At 48.4% G+C, this 13100-nt stretch overlaps 4 protein-coding genes across 4 annotated transcripts; 3 read left to right on the forward strand and 1 right to left on the reverse strand.

The window, feature by feature from the left end:
- Window positions 1–1024: 1024 nt before the first annotated feature.
- N7446_010869 (uncharacterized protein) lies at window positions 1025–1835 on the reverse strand (the record flags this gene model as incomplete). Its single annotated transcript, XM_058519612.1, has 4 exons — window positions 1025–1240; window positions 1300–1410; window positions 1459–1734; window positions 1785–1835. 4 exons carry the CDS (start codon window positions 1833–1835, stop codon window positions 1025–1027), a joined length of 654 nt encoding a protein of 217 aa, XP_058368450.1.
- Window positions 1836–5128: 3293 nt separating this feature from the next.
- N7446_010870 (uncharacterized protein) lies at window positions 5129–7855 on the forward strand (the record flags this gene model as incomplete). Its single annotated transcript, XM_058519613.1, has 4 exons — window positions 5129–5140; window positions 5207–5416; window positions 5493–5897; window positions 5960–7855. 4 exons carry the CDS (start codon window positions 5129–5131, stop codon window positions 7853–7855), a joined length of 2523 nt encoding a protein of 840 aa, XP_058368451.1.
- Window positions 7856–8254: 399 nt separating this feature from the next.
- On the forward strand, window positions 8255–9103 carry N7446_010871 (uncharacterized protein; the record flags this gene model as incomplete). Its single annotated transcript, XM_058519614.1, has 1 exon — window positions 8255–9103. One exon carries the CDS (start codon window positions 8255–8257, stop codon window positions 9101–9103), a length of 849 nt encoding a protein of 282 aa, XP_058368452.1.
- An 806-nt stretch (window positions 9104–9909) lies between these two features.
- N7446_010872 (uncharacterized protein) lies at window positions 9910–12649 on the forward strand (the record flags this gene model as incomplete). Its single annotated transcript, XM_058519615.1, has 2 exons — window positions 9910–12072; window positions 12485–12649. 2 exons carry the CDS (start codon window positions 9910–9912, stop codon window positions 12647–12649), a joined length of 2328 nt encoding a protein of 775 aa, XP_058368453.1.
- Between the last annotated feature and the right edge of the window lie 451 nt (window positions 12650–13100).

Consider the following 13100-nt stretch of genomic DNA (forward strand, 5'->3'; position numbering starts at 1 on the left):
CAGGGGAAAAGAGGAAGAAGGACAGAGATGAAGAGTTAAGCAAATTTTTTTGATCCCGGAAAACCGGTCGCTATGCTGCCCGTGCGTGGCTGTATACAGTTCCATGCTTATAGGAAGTGTTCGTCTAGACGTAGAGAGAGATGGATATACTACACCTTACTCCTAATTTATTACGCTTTCTAACTTACCTCGGAAAGTAAAGGCTGGAAGCTGTAAATCAAATACTAAATATTGCAGACAAAATTACATAACTTGTGCAATCATATTTTCGATGTCTATTATGTTTGTCGGCCGTGGAGATGTTTCGATGGCCACCCATGGAGAGCAGGCAAAGACCCGCCTGCCCTCCGCCCGAAAAAGTGCAGGTCTATGGGCGGCCCTTAGAGGGCGGCTCGCGGGCGAGTATAAGGTCCTTGTGGAAGTCGAAGAGTGGGCCTATGGAAGACGGAAATAAACAATTTGTATGTTATATATAGTTAGTCCCCTAGTTCCCCTCTCACCCAACAGCCCAGATTTTGTTTTTCGCCTTCCTTCCCCCCACGCCTCCTAGGTAAGGCATTTTCCCTATTAACCCGGATCACCGAGCTCCTAAGCTCCGCTACCTCGTTTCTTCCGTGTGTGACTCGTCGACTCTTCTACGATCCTCGAGATTTTCGATTATAACTGGACGGGCGAGGATATCCACGGCTAAAACGACTTAGGGTGTAGATTATATCACCCAGTATCCCACAACCTCTAATAAAAATCTGGGCACCATCGGTCCGCTTATTATCCCCGCGTTAGCAAAGGACATAACCACACCCGTCATGGTACCCATGGTGCTTTGACCGACGATTTCTGCGACATTTGCGAGGCCAACAAGAAAGAAACATATATATATATATTCTCAGATATACCAAAACGATTTTATGGCTTCAGATAATCAGAGTGAGGACTGATCTGCAAGTGCTGTGTGCAATACGGTGTTGTTCAGACGTCAAGAAGGTGAAAAGCCCTCGCCCTGTGAGTCGTTTTGGAAAGCTGATCAAGCCCCATATTTCTCAGTGACCTGGTGCTGTCTTGCCATTATTTGTTTGTTTCTGGTCGCAAGTTCGAAGCGCCTCCATTTCACAGCGTACCATGCCCCTACCACAATGACCGTCACAGGAATGGAGATGACCCAAAATATCCAAAAGTCTTTCGATACTGTGAGCGAGTCGTCTTCATCTGATACACCAAAGAATTGGCTCCCAAAGATAGTCTGGCCAATCAGTCGGTCCGAATTAGCTCCTGATTCTGCAGCGAAGAAAGTGAACTTACCGATACAGTAGTGAGTGGCAAGAATATTAACGTCACCAATCCGATGGTAGTCATCGTGTTGCTGTCAGACTGCATGATGCGATTCCCTTCGGCGGCCACGAGATGGAACGACTGAGAATAATCAATTCGACTTCACACCCATCGAATGAAGAGACTCACTAAGGCAATGACACTTTGCATCCTTCTATCTAAGCTTCTCAGCCTCAAATTAACCGTTTCAAAACTGGTTTCCACCTGTGTCAACATTCCCCATGTACTCTCCATGAGTACCTTGTTCTCATCGGAGGCTTTGCTTTGGAGTAGCTTGAAGTGTGCGAGGACTTTCTGCACGATCAGATACGTAGCGTCGCAGCTTTCTTGAAGATGAACGATATGTTTTGCTACGTTATGCAGCCCTGTGAATGACTCCCTCTCTTGAGACAGCATCAATGCCCTCTGTCACTAGTTAAGCCCCAATTACTGTAACATTTATGTGGAACACTCACCGTCTCTATCTTGCCAAAAACTTTGGACACTTCCCAAACTGTGCTATCCATATCACAGGATATAGCCGTAAAAATGATAACCAAAAGTACCAATGGATCTTGCATTGCAGTTTTGACGGACTGAAGAGTTCTTAGTCGGCCTCGAAGAAGGTCTGAAGCTTCGAAGCAAAGCAATGTCACCTGGGGCTCATCCAAGTCATTGGAGTTCCATCTAATAAAATATCCCGACCTTTCCCAGCTCCAATTTGCTTGATCGAGGGGTTGCAAATTGTAACGCGGTTCATAAATCCATCTTTCGCCGTTTGCACGTCCTACCGAAATGTTTTTGCACAAGTGGTGGAACCAAATACCTGCAGAGGATTAGACATAGGTATATTTGTGAAGTCTATTAACGCACAGTTGTTCCCGTGGCCATCATTCTGTGCACCAAATGAGTGAGTGACCGATCGAAGCCGCTCGTCAAGAAATGCTGATGGGACTGAATAGTGACGAAAAGCCCATAATAAACCATGTTTCCCCTCGTTTCCAGGGTGGTCAAGTGGCAGGAACCTAATTCGTTGATCAATTTCCCCCCTCAATCTATTCCAATCGATTTGTCTTACACTATTCGTAGATGCGACTTCGGTATTGTAGCAAGTTCTGGGACGGACACATGGTGAGAGCGTAGTTGATCGTCGTCTAGAAGATTAGCAATGGAGATATCTGACTCTGTGAATGGGTCTATCCACCTTTGCTCCAGTCTAGAACTTCGACTTTTGTTTTATTCGCATTGGAATGGTCGAAATTGTCTGTGCCCACAAAAGCCTCGAATACGGATGGGTCCTCGAAAATCGCGGCCATGGCATCGATAAATTGGGTTGTGAATCAAGTCTGGAATGTATTTGTACCGTGTCGAAGAGTTCAATGTGATCGCTAGTGCAGCTTCTGTCTGAATAATGCCAAGCTCAAGATCTCCGGGTCTGGATACTTGACCAATTTCAACTCGTTGACCGTCAGGGGCATCCCGTCCCGGATGCCGATCAGCGGGTGTAATCCCCCGATGACCTGCAAGGCTGCCTGATGACTGAGCCTTACTAGACGAAACTACATTACCTTGCGGGACTTGGCTGGGTATTATTAATACAGCGTCAGTGATTGAAACGAGCCTAGACCTCCGCAAAGCCCATAAATGGGCCCAGACCCTAGGCCCACGGCCCAACCCACGGTGGGCTATGGGCTCAACCTTCAAAGCCCAACCCAACCCACAGCCCACAGTGGGTTGGGCCGTGGGCCCCCATAAAAACCCATGCAAGCGCTGACAAAGCGGACTCTGTAATCGTTGTATTACGACCTTCCACCAATCGTATGAAGTTCAATTTTAAATTTTAAAATAAAGGGAATACTATGAGTACGCATGCTGATTTTGAACAAAAATCCGATCGGTGGGGGTCGAGATATAACCCAAAAGGTGAATGTTGATGTTTTGATGTTAGATATATATCTAGGTTTTATAGGGAAGCACCACCACTTTCTGGTGAACCTCTGTAATTTTGAAAATTTCTTAATACCGCGTTTTCTCGTGTTCTTTTACGTGACATAGAGAGAATGCTAGTAATTGATTCTAAATCATTAAATCTAATAAAATATTACCTTAGGCATCAGGGTAAGAAACGGACGTAAAACAGAAGTAATTTAATTAATACCAAAAAGGGGGTTCAACTTATCTTGGCATCCAAATTCTCGGCATGTTTGTATTGTTTGGGGCCCATTTGGGCCCCCATTAACGCACAGTGGGCTCGAGGTACAAGCCCATAGCCCATCGATGGGCCTAAGGACCGGGCCCAAAACCCAACCCATTTGCGGGTTGGGTTGGGCTGGGCTTTGGGCTTTATGGGCTCTGCGGAGGTCTAAACGAGCCCCGATGTATATCCACAACTTCCAGTCCCAGAGGATCCATTATGTTTAGTGCTGAGGTCATTTCTGCGTTCTGCATGGGAAGTTCTTTGAAGATCAGAAGTAAGGAATTAGGAATCCACGTGGAATGAAGTTGTAAGCTGTATCAAGTTTTCAGGTTTCGGTGTGTCATATGTATCAAGAGTATTGCCTCGAGTCGGCGGTGCTCATTTCACAAGTCCCAAAAACCATGCACACCCCCGCCCGCCGTAAGTATTAAGTTGCAACTTCTGATCCCTTTCCAAATTGAATCGCGTGCTATCTTTCAGTCGCCATGGAGAAATCGCCAGTAGATTCCCTTCATCCTTGGTAGCAACGGATAGCTTGCTGAGCTGCAATTAGGAATCTAGTCATGACAAGCACGGCGGTGGCTATGTGCCTAGACAATCGCAAAACCGCTATCCGGCCCATTCAAATCCAGAGCGAGCGCAAAGGGAGGGCGAGACAGTTCAAAATTCGTCTCTTTCCGGAACAGTTCACCGTCCATCCACCCATACAAGCAATGACAAGCATGGTGGAGGATACGTGCCAAAGAGCGCAAGGTAGACACATGGCCGTTGTATGTCTTGAGCGTGCTTATTGTAGGGCGTGTCCCATTCTTGTTCAGGATTCAGAAACAAGAGGAGAGTCTTCGAGGGTTTGCATGGTCACCCACACAGACCACACCCTTGGAACGGGCAATTGAGATATGGTACACATGTATATTATCTCTACTCTCTGTCGAAGATTCTACGATTCTACATTATATATTCCCTGAGATTTGAAACGTGTGTCAATATTTGAAGGTTGTCATCAACCACCGTTCGTCACGTAATAACAGAAGGGGCCTATCTGCCCCGAGATGGCGTTCATGAAGCCAGACTTATCCCGGACGGTTTTCTTACAGTGGTAGGACATCCATCCGAACCATTCTTTGTCCTAGAGGATATTATGGCCCTCTGCCTATGTGTGGACGTGCCCACCACCTACCTTTCTAGAAATGTGACCATGTGCGATGTCTCAGCTGAAAGATCGGCGCACTGCTCCTTTTTTATTTATTTTGAAAACTTAGTACTTTGACCTTGATTTGCTTTTTCCCAACACCCTGTGACTTTGCGCCTACTCCCTCGTGTCGAATCAGCTTGGACGCGATATGCATGTTTGCCCCACGCCATGTAACCCCCGCACGCTTCGCCAACTTTCAGGGGTGATACAGGGTTGAACACGAAGCAATTTTGCTGATCTCTTTAGTATCGTTACACTCGAGCACGCACTTTCAGCCGCAACCAAATTAACACCCGCTAAGCCTCAGGGGCAAAATGTTTAAATGTTTGCACGTCAAAATATACGTCGCTCCCCGAGTCAATGAGCATAAAATTCCCAACAGATAACCGACAGATATCATCAAAGCAAACTCCACCCACACTGCTCAAATGGCTGACCAGGTAAGTTAAACAACAGAAGCCTATGGAGTTTGACAAACGCTGACCTTGTCACTTGTCTTCCAATAGAGCTCTGTTCAGCTATTGGAGATCCCGCAGTCCTCTGCAACGAATGCAGGTACTACCTTAACGCCTGAAAGCATCCAAAGCACCCACGAGAGCGACGGTAACTCGCAGTCTTCTCCATTAGTACTCCTAGGGCCCGCACCGCCGCCCCCTTGGTACCCCCCTGAAGGCGATTCGCAAAACGGTCGCAGGACCGACACATCAACGCACACGGTATCTCACCTCGCAAACAAATTCTTGACTTGGGTAATAAGAGAAACATGACTGATTAAGGTTCATTCTGCCACAGCCACCATCTTATCCGCTCATTGGAAGACAATTGCGATACAAGTCAAATCAGCAGTTTTGGCACCGGGACAGCTTGGGACGTAAATGGAAGGGCCGTAGAGACGATCGGTTCTTAAATGCTACCGATGGACGTCTATTACCACTGGTCGTGCAGTCGACAAACAAGGTTCGCCGAGAAGCAGGCGAGGTTACCTGGGCTCGAACAATCCTTATCGATGACACCCCCGCTATCTTGAAAGTCATGTTCTGGGCTTTGGGGTCTCGCGTGACAAAGGACGCGGAATCGAGCACTCCTTTCCACGTTGAAGTTACGTCTAGCACTCCCTTGATTCGAAACAATCAGGCAAGGGCACAATTGAAAACTTGGTTCAATTATCCAGTCGGCGCGGTCATAATTTTTGTTCTGGTTTGTCTCACACATTATTAACTTATTTCTCTATCTTCAATATGTTGACAACTGCTAAATAGCTATTTTTCCCCGCGGACCTTGATGGAGAACCAAGACACAATGGTCAATATGAGCCGTTTAAGTATCATTACTGGGGCTACGCGCCCATTTCAAGCAATCCCTATGAATGTCCAACACTATTAGGAAGCCCCGATTCAGCGCCTGAGCAGCGTGATCCTGCCTCTGAACGTCTTCTCAGACCGAGAGTTTTGTGTTTCCTGCGTGAAACACATAGTATCGATATCTTCAAGGTCAGTGACTGGGAGAAAGAACATGGAGACACCAAGACACTGCAGTATATTTTTGTTGCGTACACAACAACACAATTCTCGCATGACGAGGAGAGCGACGACATGGAAGTTCTACATTCTATTGCGGAGACGGCGGCTCGTCGTGCTGGGGTTCAGGCTTATTGGCTCGCATGTAGCTGCATGCCTGACGACAAACACCTGGCGGACGACCTATATTGTATTAGCGATGTAGTACGTGGCGCACATTCACTCGTCATCGCTCTTGGACCACCCGTTGAAGGCCGTGGATCTCGGATTTACACCACGCGAGAGCTTCTTAAAGAGTGGGGTCGGCGAATGTGGACCTTCCCCGAGGTTCTTCTATCGCCAAATACGCATCCGATATCGATTTACACCCGCGGTGCATCTGAGGAAGAACCTTGGCAGATCCGCAAACGCAACTTCCCTGCAGAGGCATGGGTTGACGCCTCAAACTCACGCGAATTGGTCGACCATTACGAAGGCTCCATCATATTGAGTCCCCTTGAGCTTGTGACGATTGCATTCCAGTGCTTATCGACTAGGCCCTTAAAAGAAAAGAGCGAAGCAGATATAGCCTATGTCTTGATGGGACTTCTGAGACGCAGGCCCAGAGTCGATTTTGACAACAGCGCCTTTCAGGCTTTCTCCCGCCTTTCAATGAGTAATGATAGCGATCAATTGCTTGAAAGGCTTATATGTCTACATCCCAAATCAACCAAGGAGAAATGGTATGTCGTCGACGACATATGGGACCGCAATTTATGGGATGTTGACCCATTCTGTCAAGTCGTCGGTGTCTGCTCAGGAGATTCGGTTGTTCTCAGTGGTGCATTTGGAGCCTCTATTCGATGGAAATCATTCAAGTCTGTGAGCCTGACCCATAGGAACACAGTTGGAAGGTTTATCTCAAAATTCGCTCTGCGTGCCGCACCCTTGTGGTTAATCGCTTCAGTAAGCTTACTGGCGGTCAGTCCAAAGTACAGGACGGAAAACGAAGATGGGAGTTTCAGTGCCACCTCGGCATCTCAAGCGTGCCAAGTGGCCGGCTTTTCTTTTATGGGCATCACTATTATTCTTGTCGCTCTTTCTCCCTTGATGATATACTCTCTTTACGCAGGAAAAACTTGGTCTGCTCAACCCTGGCTCTTCGGATTCGAAGGCTACCTGCCCATCCACGAGATTGAAGCCCTTGTTCTTGGAGTCAATATGAACCGCTTAACGTGGACTCCTTACAGCAGTCAGCTGTCGCGCCACTGTATGGTCGACGGAGAGTGCATTGGTAGAGACCCTACGGAAGACCTGGAAGTCAAGAATATAGTGAATTTCAGTGCTTATGCTAGGTACGAGGAACCAAAGGTTTTCACGTTAGTCGACACGTTTACAATGAAGGTAACGCTATTTCAAGCCGTGAGGCCGCCGGTGGCTCTACTGCTCTGCGGAAGCGAGGGTGGTATGCACCGCGGCCTACTCTGCTCTTATGACTGGCCCACACAAACACTCACTCGGGAGACCGTACTACGAGTCGACACTCGGACGCTTGACAAAATGGCCCGGGTTGGACGAGTTCGCATCGGACTGGAGAAGATTTCGCCTGATACTTCACCAATGTATACGTTCGTGAACAATGATGCGAATCCAGCCTGAAGATTTCCTGTACGATTATATGATCTAAGCGTGATCCATACAATGGATGAATAAAATTCACTCCTCTCTCTGGCAAACCTTGTTATCAGGAGGATTTGTGATTTTAAATTACGACAATATGGATTTTAGGGCATCACTGAAAGGACCTCAATGTTGAGCGTTCGGACCCTACCTACGCTCACTAAAGCCGATTAGGTCTCATGCAGTAATTGTATTTCTAATGCATCAATTTCTCGGCAATGCCCCCAGAATCGGCGGTCATGGATCCGAGGTACTTCTAATTATGCAAAGGACGTGCTCCGCATTATAGGTCCACAGCAAGTCAAAGACACAGAGATTGCACTTAAGATCATGAATGAAGGTAGAGATTTCTAGTCCAAATAAACATAGCTGTGCTAAATGAATGCTTCAGTTGCTATCACTCTCTCCCATGTCGATACGGAAGTTCGAAAGATAAGAGAAACAATGGATAGTACATCCCGACTAAAAGTCCTTAACTGGCTTAGCCCCATCGACCACGAAAACCAACAAAGTGACGCCTTTTCTCAATGTCAAAGCGGCACGGGAAAATGGTTCCTGGAGTCTGAAGAGTTCAAACGATTGCTTCGAGAGCCCAAAGAAGCATTGCTCTGTCAAGGCATACCGGGAGCGGGAAAAACAGTCATGGCATCCATTGTTATCAACCACCTGCAGGGAGAATTCCCTCAACGAGATATTGGAATTGCCTATGTATTTTGCAGTTTCCGTCAACACAATGAGCAGACGCTAGAGGATCTCTTATCCGGCTTCCTAAAACAGCTCGCTCAACAGCAACCCGAGGTTCCCGGGTGTATCACTACAGCATATGGACAATTCATTGCCCGGGGCATTCTTCCATCGGTTGAAAAGCTTATAGAACTTCTAATTAGCGTCATCAATTCCTACGGAAAGGTATTCATGGTTCTGGATGCTCTTGACGAGATAAATGCTTCCGATGGAACAACCAGATCGTTAATTGCTACGCTTTTCGAAATTCAGAAGGAGGCACCCATCAGTTTCCTCGCAACCTCCCGCCACGCTGCTATTGCCAATATACTAAGTGTCTTCCGAAGCAATGAAAGCCAGTTCCTCGACATACGTGCATCGGATGAAGACGTTCGCACTTACATCGACGGACAACTCGACACCCTTCGAGCCGTTCCTTCAAAAGACTCCAAGATGAGAGAGAGCATCAAAGATACTATTGTAAAATCAGTGGATGGAATATAAGATACACCACCTAGGTACTGCCTAGGCGTCATTGGAACGAATGTTCACTAATATCTTATAGGTTCCTACTTGCCCATTTCCACATAGACCTTTTGAGAGACAAGATCACCCGCCGCCAGGTCAACGACGCGTTAGTATCACTACCGAGCGGATCTGATGTTTACGACCAAGTATATCGGGAGGCATTAGCACGAATTCAGGCGCAGAGCGACAATCTAAAAGACCTAGCTTTACGGGCCCTAGAGTGGATCGTCTATGCCAAAAAGCCTCTAACTACATATCAGTTACAACATGGCCTTTCGGTGAAAGATGCTGATACTGTTTTTGACGAGGACAGTGTTCCCGCAGTCGATCTGATAATCGAAGTCTGCTCAGGACTAGTGACGGTAGATAAGAAAAGTGGCATCATTCGATTGATTCACTTTACCGCACAGGAGTTCTTTGGAAGGAACTACAAAGTGCTGAATAATAGCAGAACATCATTGGATCATACCGATTCCCCTAAAACGCTCGGCATCTTGGCATCTGCATATAACTCTAACTGGAAGCATTATACCTAGTGGCTTATGTGATACCCAGTATAAGGGCAGCTAAGAGTCATCGGTGGCGACACTAGCACTTGCACTTGCTTGTGAGGTTGTCCGTTTAACGACCGCCTTAGATGGCTCATTTCCAATCAGCGATATTATGATAGATTCGATTTCTATACTAACGAGATTTCTCTACGCCCCTATCCGTATCACTTGTAAAAAGGAGGCCTTTCCTGCTATAGACTATCGTATTAAGTACGCCTGCACTTTCTTACCATGGCACCAACCGATTTTCCAACGCGGAAAAGAGGACGACCGCGAACATATATATCTGCTAAGGAAAAGCAAGCATCGAATGTCATACGACGGCGGAACCACCGACAGTCCACCCGCGCTGTGCATCGAGCCCAGCAATTCGATCAGCACTATGCTCCTACAGTGCCTCTGTCTCTTGATATCAATGAACCTCCATCGACCCATTTTCCTCCAGGAGAACTCTCGATCGCTACTGAGGTAGAGCAACTTCTACCGCCTCTCAGCCCCAACCTTAGGTCATGGGAACCATCGGTGCCTCATATCCCACCGATCGATAACGTGTCGTTCGAACTCACGAGTGATCTCGCCCACGATGCTACTACAGCGATATCGCCGGACAATCTACAAGAAGGGAGGAATGGAGCCGGTTCTATTCGAGCAGCGACTGAAAGCCCGGTCCAAGCGACCGAGTCGTTCGCGCTTTTAGCTCCTGAGCAATCGGACAGCGTTACAACCAGCGCAGCAAGTGATATCTATAAATTAGCCCGGCTTCTCACGGACCAACTCCAACAACACCATGGCTGCTGCCAACAGTGCCATACGCAGCAGCAGAGTGAACATCAAATGCAGCATACGGAGCATCTCGGCCTCGGAGAGTACATGCACCGGATTCAGGCAGATAGGGGATACCCGGATGTTCTCAGTACCGCGACAATGGCTAGATGGGAGGACAACCTCGCAGGTCAGACCAGCGCCGACCGAAAACGGGAGATCTATACCGGGATCCATTCCACCACGCCTAACGCTCGGCCAGTCCACCTCTGCCTTGCTGCTGACCATAAGCTAGAACGCCCGACCGCGGTGACTTTTGATATCGATAGTGTTGTGGGATTTGCGCACAGCCTCGCAGTGGCTAAACTCGGAGTGCGGTGGAACTCGACTCAGATGCCTGTCTCAGGTCTTCGTTCGGGCCTGCACCTTGATCCTCTTCCTGTACACTATATTGGAAGCAATGGTCGCGCTCATCACGTCCATCGGCCGGTACATAAGATTCCACATTATACGTTCGGGCGCTTGGTCGGATTTGAGGACATATCTCTTTGCTTCCTATTCCCACGGCTATATCGAGGAGAGCAGCAATGTAGCCGCCTCCGTGATGATGATTTTCGGGTCTGGATGGACCAGATCCTCCTCCCTGCAATCTACCGCCATCACGACGGTTCGCTTGTCCAGCATTATCCTTCTAGCTTTGACCACAGCCGGCTGAATGCTACAGCCCGGGGTGTTGAGATGCGCTCGCAGCGAGTGGATCCCGTCGCTCGGGAGCAGCTTCTCTTCTATTTCCTCCCACCAGATACACTCTCGCTTGTGTGGGCGAGTATTCTCGAGACTATCGAGAGCGCTGGACCCCAGCAATTCTCGGACGTGACCATCCTAGTCCAAGGCAAAAACCTGAAGACATTGACCAAAGCGAATACGTGGGACAGTATGATGCAGGAGTTTGCCCAGCATTGGGGTAACACGATCGACGAGTCTCATCTCTCCAATCAGTTCTATATCGATCTTGGGAAAGAGACCTGCCCTGCTGGGCGCTCACAGGTTGGCGGTGGGAGACTCGACGCATCAAGGCACCGTTCGGACGGAGAGCCCCGTGCAAACCAACTGGTGCCACAGACCATCCTCTGGCGGCGATGCTGCTTAGAGTCATATGCTGAGTGGATTGGGCAGCAGCATCCTCCGGAGATCCCACGTCCAAAGCAACAGTTTTATCCGATCAGCCTGCTCCACGATACTGGCAGCCTCACATTAGAAACTCGTCGATCCTCCCCGCAGCGGCAGGCAGGTCTTCTCTATACGCAGCTTTATTCGAGCGTAAAGGAGGTTTTTGCGGCAGGGGATGTATACCCATTTTCGAACCCGGCCCTAGAAACATTGGCACTAGATCCTCAGCTACGCAAGACCTGGCAGCAAGTCGGGGGCGGTCTCAGTCACGACCCCGTCGCGTTAATGCGGGCTTATCTGAACATGAAGCAGCGGTGCCATGCTGCCCTGCAAGGATCACATCTCAAGGTCTTCGGGCTTCGCGAGGAACACCGCGTTTCACTACGCCTGTTCTATATGATCGACCAGGAGCTTCGCGAGCGAAATTCACATAACACGCGACTTCCGGGAGTTCCATCTCCGGTTGAGCCGTTCTACTCCCTCCCCACCTCGACCCTTCTCTTTTGGTTCCACTGGAACATCAACAAATTCTGCGTGGGGTTTGAGACTGTCTATAGCATCTGTTGGTATCACCAGCTAGGTACTGTGTACACAGTTAAGTGGACAGTGGTTATGCTTCCAAAGCAAAAGTCAATTTGATTCATGTAAAAATAGATGTTCTTTCTTCAAGGTCATCTCAGGTTCCAAGATACCCCTTAATCCCATGCACGGACACTCGGCGGTCACAACACCGGAGCCGCAGCTCCGCGCAAGAATGCGTACACCAAGAATGGGACGTTATGTCCCGACAGCATCAATGACCGCCATTTTGTTACGTGGGAACATACTCGGGTTATGATGATGTTTTTGCGCTGCCTACAATTTTCCTATACAGGTGGCCTTCTACAGCGTGTATCTGGATGCTGGCGGGACGTCTGGTTCCAGCCAGATATTCGACAGGCGGACGGCCTTCGCCGGTGTGAAGGTCTGGGGTTCCAGAGGACTATGTCCGAGTACGGATATGCCTGGTTCCTGGATAAGCTCAACTGGGATACGATGACCTTCCGGCAACCGTCCGCGCAATATATGAAGTTCAACAGCCCTTCGATGCAGGCGGCGTTCCACGCACGGTATGCGCAGATCCGAGACGTCCGTCTAGACTTCCTACGGGTGCACCAGGCCCACCGCTGGATGGAAGAATTTAGCTCAATCCCTCCCTGCCTCGATCTTGTCGAGGAGTTCCTACGACAACTGTCTCTCTGTGTGTTTCGTAAGGATGTGTTTCTGCAGGTCAAACGACTTTTACATCCAGACCATGCTTCTCGTGCTCTATCCCACGGGGGGTGGCCCAGTCTATTAGACTGGGAATTAGGGTTGCCGCTTAACTACTAGGGTTTTAGGGACATAAAAAGTGGGTTAGGGTTAGACTGGGAATTAATTTCCTCGTTAGACTGGAGAGGTCTAATGACCTCCGATGGCTCTTAAATTTTGGTCAGTTATAATAGACCATC

The sequence above is a fragment of the Penicillium canescens genome (genome assembly GCF_028828765.1).
Source record: "Penicillium canescens strain IBT 15451 chromosome Unknown utg000007l_segment0_segment0, whole genome shotgun sequence".
Taxonomy (NCBI): Eukaryota; Fungi; Ascomycota; class Eurotiomycetes; order Eurotiales; family Aspergillaceae; genus Penicillium; species Penicillium canescens.